Source organism: Scheffersomyces spartinae, assembly GCF_019049425.1.
Source record: "Scheffersomyces spartinae strain ARV_011 chromosome Unknown scaffold_17, whole genome shotgun sequence".
Taxonomy (NCBI): Eukaryota; Fungi; Ascomycota; class Pichiomycetes; order Serinales; family Debaryomycetaceae; genus Lizanozyma; species Lizanozyma spartinae.
This window is the reverse complement of record NW_025065064.1, coordinates 113,542-129,805: the sequence shown is the minus strand read 5'-3', so window position 1 is coordinate 129,805 and position 16,264 is coordinate 113,542. Positions and strand designations below refer to the sequence as shown.

General features: G+C 38.3%; 9 protein-coding genes across 9 annotated transcripts; 1 reads left to right on the top strand and 8 right to left on the bottom strand.

Moving 5' to 3' along the window:
• Window positions 1–195: 195 nt before the first annotated feature.
• CCS1 (copper chaperone) lies at window positions 196–948 on the bottom strand (the record flags this gene model as incomplete). Its single annotated transcript, XM_043192424.1, has 1 exon — window positions 196–948. The coding sequence occupies one exon, from the start codon at window positions 946–948 to the stop codon at window positions 196–198; it is 753 nt and encodes a 250-aa protein (XP_043048088.1).
• A 307-nt stretch (window positions 949–1,255) lies between these two features.
• Window positions 1,256–3,580, bottom strand: BTA1 (Bta1p; the record flags this gene model as incomplete). The annotated part of the gene is made up of 1 exon (XM_043192423.1): window positions 1,256–3,580. The coding sequence occupies one exon, from the start codon at window positions 3,578–3,580 to the stop codon at window positions 1,256–1,258; it is 2,325 nt and encodes a 774-aa protein (XP_043048087.1).
• Window positions 3,581–4,560: 980 nt separating this feature from the next.
• On the bottom strand, window positions 4,561–5,340 carry ARO7 (chorismate mutase; the record flags this gene model as incomplete). Its single annotated transcript, XM_043192422.1, has 1 exon — window positions 4,561–5,340. The coding sequence occupies one exon, from the start codon at window positions 5,338–5,340 to the stop codon at window positions 4,561–4,563; it is 780 nt and encodes a 259-aa protein (XP_043048086.1).
• A 277-nt stretch (window positions 5,341–5,617) lies between these two features.
• Window positions 5,618–6,849, bottom strand: JID1 (uncharacterized protein; the record flags this gene model as incomplete). Its single annotated transcript, XM_043192421.1, has 2 exons — window positions 5,618–6,497; window positions 6,845–6,849. The coding sequence occupies 2 exons, from the start codon at window positions 6,847–6,849 to the stop codon at window positions 5,618–5,620; spliced, it is 885 nt and encodes a 294-aa protein (XP_043048085.1).
• Window positions 6,850–7,112: 263 nt separating this feature from the next.
• Window positions 7,113–8,315, bottom strand: DAC1 (Dac1p; the record flags this gene model as incomplete). The annotated part of the gene is made up of 1 exon (XM_043192420.1): window positions 7,113–8,315. One exon carries the CDS (start codon window positions 8,313–8,315, stop codon window positions 7,113–7,115), a length of 1,203 nt encoding a protein of 400 aa, XP_043048084.1.
• Window positions 8,316–9,221: 906 nt separating this feature from the next.
• Window positions 9,222–9,974, top strand: NAG1 (Nag1p; the record flags this gene model as incomplete). Its single annotated transcript, XM_043192419.1, has 1 exon — window positions 9,222–9,974. One exon carries the CDS (start codon window positions 9,222–9,224, stop codon window positions 9,972–9,974), a length of 753 nt encoding a protein of 250 aa, XP_043048083.1.
• A 45-nt stretch (window positions 9,975–10,019) lies between these two features.
• On the bottom strand, window positions 10,020–11,610 carry HXK1 (hexokinase 1; the record flags this gene model as incomplete). Its single annotated transcript, XM_043192418.1, has 2 exons — window positions 10,020–11,515; window positions 11,604–11,610. 2 exons carry the CDS (start codon window positions 11,608–11,610, stop codon window positions 10,020–10,022), a joined length of 1,503 nt encoding a protein of 500 aa, XP_043048082.1.
• Window positions 11,611–11,792: 182 nt separating this feature from the next.
• On the bottom strand, window positions 11,793–14,336 carry NAG6 (dynamin-like GTPase; the record flags this gene model as incomplete). The annotated part of the gene is made up of 1 exon (XM_043192417.1): window positions 11,793–14,336. The coding sequence occupies one exon, from the start codon at window positions 14,334–14,336 to the stop codon at window positions 11,793–11,795; it is 2,544 nt and encodes an 847-aa protein (XP_043048081.1).
• Window positions 14,337–14,669: 333 nt separating this feature from the next.
• ETF1 (uncharacterized protein) lies at window positions 14,670–15,665 on the bottom strand (the record flags this gene model as incomplete). The annotated part of the gene is made up of 1 exon (XM_043192416.1): window positions 14,670–15,665. The coding sequence occupies one exon, from the start codon at window positions 15,663–15,665 to the stop codon at window positions 14,670–14,672; it is 996 nt and encodes a 331-aa protein (XP_043048080.1).
• Between the last annotated feature and the right edge of the window lie 599 nt (window positions 15,666–16,264).

The following is a 16,264-nucleotide window of genomic DNA, read 5'->3' as shown; positions in this document are numbered from 1 at the left end:
ATTAACTGACACCAATGGGTCGGGAACAGTTACCGAAATTGTATACAGCTAAGGATAATGTTGCTTGATAATACGTTGATGGAAACTTCTGTAATTGGAATCATTAGAAATAATACAATCTTAAACAACACTATTAGTATTCATAATTACTGTAAGTATACTATTACTACAGTTAGTACTTAATATTACTATTATTTAGGCAGTGATACCTTTGTTCACAGCATCAGTACGTTCTTGCCACACAGTCTTGCCTGTACAACTACACACTTGTTTATCGTTTTCCCATGCACCAGCACTTCTGGCAATGACCCCACAAAGCGAGTCCTCCGTAACAGTATTGGGTTTAGAAGACAAGATAACACTCCGGCCAATGATATCCGATATATTCATAGGAGCATGAAGGAAACTTTGTCCAGAACAAAGTCCAATACTTGAGAGTCCTCTATGAATAGCAGATCCTATGGAATTGATCGTGGTAGAAATATCAGATGGTTGAGTTACTTCAACAGGTTGTAATTGACAATATAAACCCCCTGTAGATAATGCACCTCTGGATAAATTACCCAGTTGACGGACTGATGGATAATATGTCCCCTTTGGTAATCCATTCACAGTTAAATCTATAACACATTCCTTTTCATTGACACTAACTATACGAGCCAATCCCTTAACAGGCATAGCTGAATCCTTCGGATCAAATGATTCAAGGATACACACTGCTGCGGAATTAGGCTTACCTGTACCACGAATTATAGCATCTCTACCAGTATTTTGAATAGCTCGGACAATATCTGATGGTGATGTAGTACCCTTAGTTACCACTAAATTGGAATCAAGTTGAACGTCAACAGATTCAAGTCCAGAAATGGGTTTGAGGGCATCGGTAACTGATTCAACACATGATTGGCATTCCATAGGAACGGCAAAAACTATTTCAAACGACGACATGTTTTGCAATATAAGGAAGCAGATAGGAATATTATCGTGCTATGTGGTTCATACCACTGTTTAAGTTGAATGTATTAGTAATTTTTCGTTTTAGCCAGATTCGGTAATTTATCGACCGCTCATAAGGCCTGATCAGATGCCACACTTTGAACCACTTAAATCAAGAAAGAACCAAAAACTATAAGTATATATATTCACTAATACAGTACAGAGTCACTAATTATGTAGAAATGAGGGGCCAGTCGATTTCACCATATCGAGCATTCATTTTTGTTAATTTTTGGTCACATATCTTCAAGCATTCCAATTAAATCTTCAAACTACTCATTCTCCGACGAGAAGGGCCAGTAGTTGTAGAACTAGGACTTGGGCATGTCAGAGACAGTGGAGAAATAGGCTTCTTGGTACATACCCAAGTGGAAGCATACATGTTAATTCTATCAATAGATTTCCCACTTTTTCTGATAGCAGCGGGTTCACAACTGAAACCCAATGATTCAAATGTTTTAATGTACCAAGGATATTGAGCAGCTGATCTTAAAAGAACACGTCCATTGTCAGCAAGAGCTTGCTTCAATGCAGAAATCTCCTTATGGGCATCCAGTCCGTTAGGGTCAAACCAATCCATATGGTCCATGATGATAGCGATTGTTAAAGAGTTCGACAGGAGACGAGCAAAGACATCGTTAAGAAAATCTGTGTGTAATCTGATATTATCAATGGGTGAGCTAAGTTCTCCAGTAGAGTGGTTATTATTGGTTGCCCTTCCTGTCAAGTATTTGTAACCCTTTGAACTCAAGTAATCAGGGCAGTTGTCACGAGTATAACGACCTTGTAAACATAAGTAGTAGAAGTAGTTATCAGATGAAATCAACGATCTTTCAATAAGTGGATCTAAAGTGTCAACCACATATCTCAAAACTGAGTCACCCATCATGGCCGCTTGGTTTGCTGGGACCCCTAATGCCTTCCAGAGGAAAAGGGGGTTACCGACAAGAAACAGGGAGACCACGGGGTTGAACAAAGCTGGCTTCAATTTGGTTTTCCAAATATGTTTTTGTTCTTGAATGGATGTACATTGGCAGAGTTCATCCACATATTTGCTGACACCAAAGGCTTTGAATACCCATCTTGTCAAACGCAATGCCCATCTAGTAGAACCAGTATCATAGAGTCCTTGCTTGACGAAGGTTTTATGACCCTTTTCCATCCAGAATTGGAAGGCATTTGAAGACATGTGTGGAGAAAGTTTATCAATTAAAATGTGCTGAAAGTCATCACACTTGCCTTCACCAAACAATTGCCAGATTTGTTCTTGAGACAAGCATCTGAAACTTGCCAACTTTAATTCAAGTAAATGATTTTGAGCAGGGTTCAAGTCAACTGCATGGATTCTCTTTGGTGGGTTAGGTAAGGAAGCATAGTGTAAAATATTATCCCCGGCCGAGGTAATAGCCAAGACAGTATCATTAGAGTTAAACTTAAGAATCTTGTGATCTTCACGAGGGTCTTCCCAGGTGAATGCATAAATGTATTGGTTCTTGAATTGTTGGTAATGAGGATTGAGTTCGTCAAAGTAAACTCTCCAGATTTCACGTTGATAGTATATTGAGGGGTAAGGTAAATTCTTCAGGAAGTTTATCAAAGCAGCTTCATGGCCTTTTGAAATTGGAACAAGGGAGTTATCGACTATGGAAGCAATATCATTTGAATCTGAAGGTGCTAAATAAGGTGATTCAGTAGCCAAACAATTCAAACGATGTAAAATCAGTTCAGATTTACTCTTGTCACAACCAATCCAGATATAATAGGGGATTTTACCCAATTTAGTATTGTGAGTGTTCAAAGACTTGATGGTACCAAACTTGTACTCGAGATAGTTACGTCTAGCAGAATCCAAATAGACTTTATCAGCTTCAAACCAAATTCTCCAAAAGTTACGCAAGATCCAAGAGCTTTCTCTATTCTTAAGCCCACCAAGGGTATTGATTCTGCCAATAACAGTATCAGAACTTTGAATACCAAAATCAACACAAGCAATAATACCGTTTGTATCCAACTTGGAAACAGCATTATCAATAGCAGCATTGAAAGTAGGAATCATAGAAAGAGAGTAAGAAAAAGTGATCAAATCAGCTTTTGAATATTCTATGGAGAAGTTACATGCATCAGCCACAAGAACATGAACCTTGTTTTCCCAACCTTTACGGTTAGCAAACCTTTGTTTGGCCACAGCACAAAGGGATGGAGATAAATCCACCAAATATACAGCCTTAAAGTTTTCAGGTACCAGAAGAATGTGATCCATATATTCAATATTGGAACCAGTTCCACCACCAACATCTATCCACACAAGATTACCTCCCACTTTATCTTGAGGTAAATGCGAGACAGCTAAACGGAGACATTCTTCACGACCTTTGAGAAGAACAGTACGAGTTTTATCATAAACATGAGCTTGAGACTTATAAAAGTGTTCAAGGGCATCTTGTTGATGGGTTGGTTTGGTTTGAACTTTTGCAAACAAAGGTCTAATGAAGCAAGCCCAACAAAAGACAAAGACGGAGTGGATCTCTTTCCATAAGATGGCAACACCAGCAACGGCTATAGGTATCAATACTAGCCAGTACATGCTATATATATATGTACTCTTTCAGTTATCCTTAACCTCAGCTCAGCACTTTCAAACTATATTTGCAACGCTTTAGATTATCAATACGGCACTTGGTATGAGTATTTATATATTCTCAGCATAATATTAATTTCCATTACCCTCGTGCTGGAGTGTATTGCATTGTCGCGTCAACCACTTGATCCATGGACCCGGTTCCTCCAATCAAAAAGAAGCATGGCATTTATCACATTCACTATTGTATGCGCTCGTGCGATAGCATGTATTCTCCACGGTGTTGTTGTTTGTTTGTGGAGGGGTGGCCCACTATTTTGTTGGTAACCCACGTTGTTTTCACACTTAATGGCTGCAAATTTAGACTTGACAATGGGCGTGGGGCGCGGGCACGTTCTTTGGGTACCTCGCACAATTACGTCAGCGAGAATATTATTGAAGCTACGACATATACAATTTTGCAGCCTGTTAAAAACTTATTAGGGGAACTGACGTGTTTATTGTCAACGTTGTAATAGTATATCGGAATAAGCACGGCTTTGTTCAGGGTTGGAGATTGTTGCGTATAGATTTCAGATTGTGTATAGATGGAATACTAAGCAGTATTCGTGACAGTTTATAGTTGATAATAGAAGCTCAAGGTTATTATTTATGGGTGGTGGTGACTCAACAAGAAACAATAAGTGCTATAGCTGTACTATTATGAATGGTATGTTCTTCAAATAAAAAATGTCGTGAACTGAATCGACACATCGGACTGCGACTTATTTTAACTAGATTGTGGAGGATTATGACAAAAAGTCTTCTAGACAGTACCACCAGAATTGTATGTAAGATTCTGTGTTTGGCAACTTCTCTTATTTCTCCCATAACGTACAACTACAAGACATGTTCTAGACAAACTTTGTATGCAAACATCACATTTCATTAATATTTCTTTATTGTAACATTTAAGTATATACTGGATACCGTCTGGTAGTGTGACTCTATTGTGTATCCTCCAATCTTCTTAATAAATACTCAACTTCTACTTTCTTGGTAACAGGGATAATGAACTCCTTGTATAGCTTGACAATGATCTCAGGATCAACTTTACTTTGAGGATTCTGACTGTATCTCATCAGAGGATCGGTACCATAACTTCTTGATTTATCCACCAACCGTTCTAAAATTTTCTGTTCAACTGCAGAGTTGGTAATGCTTTTCTCTATACTTTCTATATCCTTTTCCTTGATCAATTTGGTATAGAGTTGCTTATCCAGTTGGAACTTGGCTTCGGCCACAAACTTACCAAAGTGAATCCGTCTAGAAATGCTTTGTAAGCATTCGATATCACTCACAGCAACAGATCCCAAATTTTCCAATTGATCTCCTTCTTTACAACTGATCTTGGGTACAATGTTTTCCACATAGAATTGGTAGATTTCTTCGTTAACATTGACTTCCTTAGAGTAGTTAGCAAGAATTTTAGGATAATTCACTGGAGGTAATAAACTAGGTAACAATTTAGTTGGATTGAATGGCTCTTCATCAGGAGCTTCGTATCTTCTAACTTGACTATGAATACGTTCCTGTTGTAATAAGGTCCATTGCAAAAAGGAGCCATCAAAATCAGGTATCCTGACGTAGTTGGACTTATAAACCAGTGGAGACAGGTAAAATTGACTTCTTTCAATCAAGTTGAACACAATCGTATCCTCCATCCGAACTAATGCCTGACGAATATTATTCAAATCAAGAACTGTTTCCGGTTTCATGAAATCCATTTTGTGATTAATATTAAGATCTATAAAGCAAGTTGTGCAAATGGATGTAGATAGGTATCCTTCTATATTGAGTATCCTTCATACCTTCTGAGTTCTGTTGAAGATCTCCGAAGGAATTTTTCACAATCGGAAAAGTGGGGGTCAAGGGTTACCCGCACGTAGAGCACAATTTAATGATAAAGAATAGCTTGATTGTTTTCAGATTCGATAAGATATTTGTGAACTGAACGCAGTAGCTATATAAAAGATCATAATATGATTGTAACAGCCTTTAAGATCAAACATCTTCCTGATCAGACCATTTGGTTACCCGTTTTCGAGCATAAGTAGTTAACAATTCATTATCACCAGTTTCCCTAGCCTCAAGAAACTGTGGATCATCAAAGTTTGCTCTTCTGTTAACTAAGAAACGTTTTACCCTATCTAGCTGACCATCACCTTCACCGTAGTTGTCCTTGGCAAGTTCATATTGTTCCGAAGCAAGACTATGTTTAAGATTCAAAGTTCTGATGTAATCATTAGCACGATCTAATGCCCACATGGTTTGGACTGTACCTGTTAAAGTCATAATTGCTAATACACCCCACAAGATCTTCCATTTATTTTTCTCCAACTCTTCCATACTGGGAGGTGCTCTCCCGTGTTTCATTCGATAATAATCCTCCCATGTAGCTGCATGCCAGAAGGTTTCATCATGACTGAATCCATATTGACGTCTATGGGCATTAGCCTGACGATATGCATTGAATGTACCTTCATGCTTCTTGGGATCATAGTTCTGCCACAGTGCTTCATCATACCTTATGTAAGCCAAACGACGTTTAGGATCTTTCAAAACATCATAAGCGTTGACAACCATATCGAAACGTTGTCTCTTCCTTTCTAAGCTAAAACTGTTTCCTGTTTTCCTATCTAGGATCTCACTATGTTTGCATACATCAGGGTGGTATACTTTGACGTATTTCATGTACCGAGTTTTGATTAGTTTGTTGAACTCAAGCGTTGATAATTTCTTTTCTGATTCTTCAATGTGGAATATTTCATATGGTGTGGGGTCTTTACCTTTAGGCCACGGAGGTAAGTTGAAATTCAGATGATGAACATCTTCGCAAGTGCCGTTGTTGGGGGCAGCAGTAGCTAATTGCCGAGTGAACCCCCTTAAGCCCACACAACGACGGGAGAAACATAGAATCATAACAAATATAAATGAATAGATAGAATCGAGAGATAAACTTAACTTTAATAGAAGCTTAAGGGATGGCGTGACTGTGAGTAACAGAGATAATCAATATAAACTAACTATCCTATTAACTAAATTCAAGAATAGGTGGGAGTAACTCAAAGAGTCAATGAATATATAAACCGCCTTGTTCTTCTATGCTAGGTTATTCTGTTCTGTAGTAGTAAAGAACACCAAAGAGTGGTGATTGTAACTGTTAAATTTGGTGATCCCTGGATATATGATTTCAATTCCCGCACCTAGAATGAGATAAATCTTGCACACCCCATTTGACATACACTAAATTGCTCGGCTTAGTAGCCAATCAGATTAAAAAGTTAAGGTTATACCATACAGTAGCCTGGAAACTAGTATAGCCATTACTAATAGAAATCATAGGATGGCTTTGACATTAACGGTACCACTAGTGGGGTATTGATGGGAGCACTGTATTTCGTGGGGAAGCCATAACTGCCATCTAAAGTACTACCAGGTATGGCATTGAGGTTCTTACCAATATTAATTTATATTGATGTATACTCTAAGTATCTAATTACAATTTACTTGCCTTAGACCCGGTTACAGGGTTCCCAAGTTTGAACACTTTTTGAACGTAACCAGACCGATTTAATACCACCAAATCAGCATCACAACCAGGGTCAAGATACCCTTTCTTCTTTTCTAGATCCAAAACATTTGCTGGATGATTGGTGACACATGCAACCGCTTCAGCCAAACTAAGATCGGCCCACTCCATCAAATTCCGTAAACATGATGGTAAATCCGTAGCAGAGCCTGCTAAAGTTTCAGTTCCATCTACTAAAACAACAGCTCCTTTCTTACGAAGAACTTGGCCATCCCAGTTATATACTCCATCAGGTAGACCATACAAGTGCATTGTGTCGGTAACAAGTATACACTTGCCGGGTGCAGCACGATATGCCATTGCAACCATAGTCTTATCAATATGAATACCATCAGCAATCATTCCAAAATACGGGGTAGGGCTTCCCTTATCTCCAGCCAAAGTAATGGTACCAACAACACCAGCCTTTCGATGATGAGGTGCAGGCATAGCATTGTATAAATGAGTAATGAGAGTAGCACCCTTCTCCACAGCACAACTAGCTTGTTGATATGAAGCTGTAGTATGACCTACACTGACAATCCAACCCTTTTGGCACATGAGAGGAATTTGATCAAAGATACCCGGGATTTCTGGAGCAACTGTCACCACTTTGATTTCCTTTGGGTCATTACCATAAACATCAGCAAGAGTGACTTTGGTCGCATCTTCAATTAGATGCTTTGGGTTATGACATCCTTTTTTATTAAGAGAGATGAATGGACCTTCACAATGAACACCCAAAGAATCACATTGAGATGACAGTCTAGTGGCACCTAGATGGGGGAGAACCTTCTGATACGTGGTTTTGTCTGCAGATATCACAGTTGGACATACTCCAGTAACGCCTGTACTCATATATCTTGTCATAGCCTTTTGGTAGTCGTCCGTAAATTGGCGTTCACTACCTTCCATAATGGCAAAGTTAAATCCGTAGACACCATTATTTTGAATATCAAGAAACCCAGGGGCAAGAACATTACCTTGAAGATCAATATGCTTATCAACATTATTCACATTGATTTTGGAACCGTCAAGAATGACTCCAGTGGTTTCATCCACATATAACGTGGTGTTTTCCTTAAGAACTCCCTTATCGCAGAGCGCACCGTTGTAGAATCTAGTAACCATCTTGCAACTCAATTAAATTGCTAAATACTAAAGAACATACAACCGTATAGGTGGGAGTAATTATGCAACGGGAAACTTTTATATGTTTCTGAACATTATGAGACGCTTGCAACGTGTGGGAATACGAATAAGAGTTTCCTTTCGGTATTTTTCCGTAACCTTAAACGTTATGTCATGCCGTAGGGTGGGGGCTTCAATGGGTGTTTGATAAGCTACATTGGTGTAAGGAGAAAGAGCTGTATACAACTAGTGAGTGGGGATTAAAGTGGAGCACTGAATCCGAGATGAATATACAATGAGGAATAGCTAGACTATGGATGTATATGGTTGTGGTATACGAAGTTAATAGTCTATATAAACATTCCGTTACGATAGTACTGGAGAAAAAATCCGTAGTTTATTGCTACTTTCAATGCGACTATGACGAAATTTAAACTCCCCATCAGTCTTTCATTCTCACTTCTAATTCCGAGGCATATAACATACGGTATGCATACTTGCGTTAAGGGCGATGGTGGTGGTATATTTCTGACCTTTTAAGAATATTCTTGAGGTGAGACCCCCCCTCCTGGCTGAACTGGGCTCCGAAAATGTATGAATGTATGTATTAAACAATAGAGCCTTACTGTTAAGATCTATATGTACAAAGCCTCCGCACTTATTCACAACCTTACAAGGCGTGCACGTACCGTATTATGGAGTTGGGCTAGCAAAGTAAGATATGGGAATGATGGGGGATGAGTGTATTATACGGCATTCAAGATTTAAAGTTAGTTGTAGGTTGTAGGTGTAGATTGTGGTGGTTATAACCCAAAGATATAAGTACTGTGTTAGAAACAGCTTAGACGTTTAATTGCCACAGATCTTTGTACTTTGATCTTTGATCTTTCTCGCTGTACTACCACCATGCAACAAGCTATCTTCACTACTAAAGAACAAGCACTGAAATTCGTGGCTCAAGTCGTAGTGCAACGTATTAATGACTTTCAAGCTTCAACGTCCAAACCATTTGTTTTAGGGCTTCCTACTGGCTCTTCACCTGAAGGGGTCTATGCTGAATTGGTTCAATTGTACAAAGCAGGCAAGGTCTCCTTTAAGAACGTGGTAACTTTCAATATGGATGAATATTTGGGTCTTCCTCCTCAAGATTCTCGTAGTTATCATTACTTTATGTTTGATAAGTTGTTCAATCATGTCGATATTCCAAGAGAAAATATCAACATTTTAAATGGGTTGGCCAAAGACCCCGAAGCCGAATGTGCTGCCTATGAAGCCAAAATAAGCAAATATGGTCGTATTAACTTATTTCTTGGAGGTGTTGGTCCTGAAGGTCATTTAGCATTTAATGAAGCTGGTTCTACAAGAGAAAGTCGTACTAGAGTTGTTGATTTGGTACCTTCAACCATTGAAGCCAATGCCAGATTCTTTGATAACGACAAGAGTAAAGTTCCAACCAAAGCATTATCTGTTGGTATTTCAACCATCTTGGACAATTCAGAGGAGATTATCATTCTTGTTTTTGGTAAGAATAAGCAAAAGGCTCTTTCTTGGACTCTTTCCTCAAAAAATAACTCACAAGTACCTTCTACTTATTTAGCAGATCATTCTAATGTTTTACTTGTAAGTGACTTGAGTGCTCATTCTCAATCAAAGTTATAGAGAATTATGTATAGTTTAGTTACTAAATAAATATAAACGTTTTACTTATTTCTTTATGTTCTTGAAATAAGCAGCACTTACAGCTGTACCAATCAAAGTACTATTTTCAATGTACTCAAACTTAACACTTACTCCATAATGAGCGACGTTGTCATTAACATGTTTTAAGATTAACAGACGGTACTTGTTGTAATGATGAAGCACCAGTCCAACGTATCCCATAGTTAAAACTTGTGAACCTCTGAGATTATCATTATCATAAAGTAACCCAACAAAAGCCACCACTACCACAGCTACAACAAATGCACCTCTTTTTATGATGGAATCAACTATCTCTTTGATGGTGGTAACATCTGAAACTGATATACTGGTTTTTTCCCATCCAAAAACTTGAACCAATTGTTCCCTTATGACTTCGATATCATCGTTCTCATTAATGAAACATACCAAAGCTCCAGGGAACCCTTCATACCGTTGAGAAGGATCTTCCAAATTTGTCATATCTTCAATGTTAGTCAATAATTGACCTTGAGAATGCAATTGAACTATGGCTAACCTTGTTAACTCTTGTAAATATCTACCAGATGTAAGCAATTCCAAAGGTTGGAAAATCCGTCCATCCACATCTCGATCCATGAACAGCTCAAAGGTCAACTCACCAATTCTGCCAAACCTATCATCAATATGTGGGTCCAACACTTGAGAAACATAGGGCTCTATGAATGAAGACCCAAACAAAGAAGCCTCAGAGTTGAACAAACTATAGTGGTGGCCCTGGCCCATGGACTTGGACTCAGGATACAGAGCAGTCTTCAATGGAACACAAATGTTGAGTCCAGTACCCAAAACACATCCTAAAACAGTAGAAGGGTGAAGAAACCCTGATGCAGCATAAACTGCAAGAGAATCGTTAATAATACAATCAACATTTATGTTGATGTTATGGTCTTCCTTCATAATACCTGTAAGAATTTCATTCAAGTCTTTACCTTCAACATCTGACCCTACTTCAAAGCCTTTACCAACATGGAGGATCCGACCTCGATTGTAATGGGTTTGATCCAAGGGGAAAGACCATGAAAGTCCCAAATCGATACCTTTATCGACGCGTGCTTCCAACAACCGTTTGGCTTCTGGTTTATCCAAAACCTCATTAAGCTTTTGTCCAACCCATTGAAAGAATCCCTTGTCCATCTTCTTACAACTGTCTCTAACAGCCCAAGCCTGATTGATTAGAACCTCAAATCCAGTCCTACCATTACTGCTAGTGTTCAACAGTACTATGCTTACTCTGAGAGTCGAACCACCTACATCCACCACCACGTAGTCACCTTGTTCCAGACCCAGAGGCTCGATATGATGATTGGCCAACATGGATAAGGAAGATTCCTTTGCTACGGCTTGGGTCAACTCATTTTGAAGCTTCAAGGCAACTTGACCTATGTGGTCTTCGTTGACATTGCCCAACAAAGATTGAATGATTGCTTCCTTCATGCTGAAGATGTCGGACTTCAAACTAAGACCAATATAAAACGAACAAACTACAAACTATATTATACTCTTTATTGGGCCCCTATTTATGATCAACACACCCCCACCCCCACCTAAAAGATGTGAACCTTTTCTAACTGAACATAAGAATGAAAGCACCATACTTTATATAAAGTTCACACGACACCCACTCTCACCCACGGCATCAACAAGTATACAGTGCATAAACTTATTTCTTATCACTAAACAAAAAACTATATATGAATCAATAATAAAATATGCACCTTGCATGCACACCGTCACTATTGTAACTGCAACAAATAAGATTTATAGGTCTTGCATCTCGATTGACTCCACAACATTCTCCGAATCCACCCCACTATTCTTTTGGCCCCCAATTCCGTCAAGATTCCGTCCGTGCACATCGTAGTCTTCAATAAGAACCCGCCGTAACTGTTCCTTGGCAAGACTCAACGCCTCATTGCTAAAGTGCTTTGTTACATAAATCACTTGGTTCAATTGTCCCAACCGATACAACACATATAACCCTCCACCAAACACCAAAATAAGTGTGGTCAAAAGTGGATTGCGGAGTATTGCCATGAATTCGTTCCACCCTAAAACCATTATAATCAAATAGATATAATACGGAATTTGAGTAACGTTTTGAATAATGGATTTTTTGGTTTCAATGAAGCGGGCATCTATCTCCTTTTTGAACTTGGAAAGTATAATAGCCTTGTCCTTTTCTGAAATCACTTCGGCAAAACATGTCCGTCTACCTTCATCTTCATTGTCTTCATCTTCATCATCGTCGTCGTCAATGGTGTTAATACCAAAATAAGTGTTTCTTAATTTAATGTCATAAATTGAATAATCGGGTACAATTTCAGTTTCATCCGAAAGTTTTGCAAACCCAAAGATCTTAATAACCTTCATGGCATACACTTTGGAATCTTGAAAATTGACCTCCAATTCAGCAGTGTTCTCATACAATCTAGGAACTCCATTAGCATCATATCTAAACTTATCTTCAAATCTTTCCTTCAATAATGCCAAAATCGAATCCTTGGTGAGCAATTTGTGACTCACTTCATCAAATGTAATCCATGACTTGAATTTGAATTCATCTATAGCCTTGGCATTCTCTTCTCCAGTGGTTCCCAACCCAAAATCATAAACTCCTTTAGCATCATCGGTTTCATACTTGCTAATGATTTCGTTAGTCAAACACTTAAATTTGGCCAAAATATCGTCCCAAGATGTGGAGGCAGGTGAACCAACTTGTGCTTGGATTTCCTTGGTTAAACCAGTTGAAAGCTTCTTCAACCCCTTCAGAATTACTCCTCTCAATTCTGCCTTTTGTTGAGTTATGAAAATACTACTCAACGTTTCGTCAAGTTTAGCAAAGTTGGAATCTGTTGAAATCTCTCCACCAATAGATAATAGACTTAACTTTTGCAAATATTTCAATCTGTGATCGTCACGTATCTTTAATCCTTCCTTATTAAAATTACGACCTTTAAGTGCTATCAATTCCTTTTTGAAAGCTTCCGCGGAATTTGCTCTTAACTTATCTGCGTGTGAATTAAATAAGTTAGCAACCTTGGCATTGATCTGAGTACTCAATTCTGTTCTCTTCTGTTCATATATGGATTCGTTATACAGAGATGCCAAATTGTCATACTCTTCTAATGTATCATTCTTCAAATCAATCAAGCATCTACCAATTTCTTCATAATCATCTGCTACAAGACCAATAGGCTCATACTCAGTGTATTTGGTAATAAATGAATCCAAAGACTTCTTTGAAAACTCTTCGCATTTGAATTGGGCAACTAAGATTTGTTGGGTAGGCAAATCTAAATCCTTATTATTATCAATTTGATCCCAACAGTTTTCAGCATATAAAGCCCATCCATCAACAGGCACTCCATGATGATAATTAGGGTTAAACAAGGTATCACTTGGATTAACTAATCTATCACCCAAGAGCTTAACATCTTGTTCAAACTTCTCTGGTTGCAACATTTTATGGCCAATAGTATGGAAATCAATATCAAAAAAGTCATTGAACTTAAAATGTGATAGCTCTGACGGTTTTGTTAAAGAGTCCCACATTTTTAATAAATCATCCGTAATAGTTTCTGCTAAAGCTTCCTTTGGTGTAACACCTAAATGATCTCTAATTACAAATAAAAGTAAAACCTTATGGTCACTAATTTTCTTTGTAACAGGAGAAGTGGAAGAACTTGTAGTATCTGATTTTGCTTTACCAAAAAGCTTTAAATTGACTTCAAAAACAGTCTTTAATAATCCCATATTAGCCCCCTGATACAAACCAACTTGCGTTTCCCAAATATTGATGATTAAGATTTCAGTAGTAGCTAAAGCGAAAAGCGCCGCTTTACGTTCAAAATCTTGATCTTCACCTCTCTCACGACCATCAGTACCTTCAACATCCATCACAAAAATATTCTTGTTACGAATACCTTCCTTTTTTTCCTTAGAATTAAAAGTATGGTTCACTAAAGGTGAATGAGCCATCCATATCCCACGAGTGGTTTGCAGTCTTCTCTGAGTTTCATCCATAACATCAAAATTGGTATTAAATAAACGATTCAACAACGTAGACTTCCCTGTTGATTGAGATCCAAACACAGAAATAATATGGTAATCCTTATCAACATTTAACAGTGTTGCTGTAACATATGATAAGAGATCCCCATTGAATTGCTTGTCCTCGTTAATAACTTGAATAGCATCTTCCTTATCATCAATTGGCACGAAAGAGCTGGATGACGATCCGGATACCCGAGATACCAGCTCTTCAGCCTCCGTCTCAGCAAGATCTGGTGATGGTAATGACATGCTGCTGATGTAAGAGAAAACAAGTGGCGCCAATTACTTGACGTGAAACCGTATTTGGTAACGTTTCCTTTATTATCGGCTTACCCCAAATTCTGGTATTTGTGCACGACTTTTGATGATTCGCTTTAGATTTATACCGAGGAGGATAAGCAGAGCAGTATCACTATATCAAGCAAGAAACACAGTACAAAACGTACATAAGAAATAGTAGTACAAATAAATATAACAAAAAAAATAATAACATTTAAATGACCATCGATTGTTCTTTCCTGAATTGGTAATTTATTAAAGTTGTAACCTTATATTTATATTTGACTTGAACGCAATCTCAGCTTATAATTTGCTGGTTAATTCAGGAATAACTTCATTCAAGTCACCCACCAACCCAATGTCTGCAACATTAAAGATAGCAGCATCAGGGTCCTTATTGATGGCCACTATGGTCTTTGAATCCTTCATTCCCGCCAAATGTTGAATGGCACCGGAGATACCAACCGCAATATATAATTCTGGAGCAACTATCTTTCCAGTTTGACCTACTTGTAATGAGTTGTCACAGAAACCAGCATCCACAGCAGCTCTGGAAGCACCGACTGCAGCATTTAACTTAGAAGCAAGAGGTTCAAGCAATTTGTTAAAAGTTTCTTTATCTTTAAGACCTCTACCACCGGCGATAACTCTTGTAGCAGCTGCTAATTCTGGTCTTTCAGAAGTAACTAATTCTTCAGAAACAAATTGGGTACGGTTTCCAGATTCGGTAGTAGCACCGGTGAATTCTTCAACAGGTGCAGCAGTAGAAGAACCCATAACAGCTGGAGTGAATGCAGAAGCTCTAATGGATGCCAAAATGGTAGAGTCAAGTGCTTTAACAGTAGCAATGGCATTGCCAGCATAAATAGGTCTTTTAAAGGTATTTTCTGATTCTACAGAAATCACATCTGAAACAGGTTGAACATCTAAAAGAGCACCAACACGAGGCAATAATGATTTACCTACAGCAGATGCTGCAACAAATAAATGACTATAACCAGATCCTACAACATCTTTGATTAAAGGAGCTAATTCTTCTGCCAAATAATGATCATACTTTGAATCTTTAGCCACAAGAACTTTAGAAACTCCGCCAATTCCTGCAGCATCTTCAGCTACTTGAGCACCCTGTGTTCCGGCCACGAGGGCAGTTATGGGTTGGCCGATCTTAGAAGCAGCACTAATTGTAGAAAGTGAAGCTGGTGAGATCTTCCCACCTGCTGCTTCTATCAAGATCAAAGTATCCAAACGAGGAGCTGAGCGAGAAAAAAATCTCTTTACAACAGATGAACGGAGCATTATGGTAATACCAATCAGATCTAATGTAAGTCAACAACCTTAACAAGCTTAGTGATGTTGCGTAAACCGTTTAACTCTACTAACACAGGCCGCTACCGGAATTGAAAATTTTCAATAATGGTGAGATACAATTAAGCACGTGATATATCACGTGAAAGAATATTCATTTACTTTCTGTCACGTGACCATATGATTTTGCATATGTTAAAGAAAGTTGCATTTAGCAGCGACTGAATTGCAGCATCATGTCTATATTATCAATAATTTTCGCCCAATTTTAATACCACCAAAGATGCGCTCATGATGAAATGTTAAATATTGATTCCCTTGTACATCTCTCATAAAAAGGATGAATCCATATACATATTCATGTATATGTAGATAGCTTGCACCTTCCTGATTATGGTTAAGAGAGTAAAGTAGTGTACGCAACCCATCACCTTAAGAACTAACTGGAAGATAAAAAATCACGTGATAATCCAAGTGATGGTGCTCGTTGATATCTGCCGTTTTGAGGTTACACACGTGTAATGATATCCCACAATGTAGGACCCCAGATATGCAAAGGTCTACAGTGGGCGTAAATGTCAGCACAATTT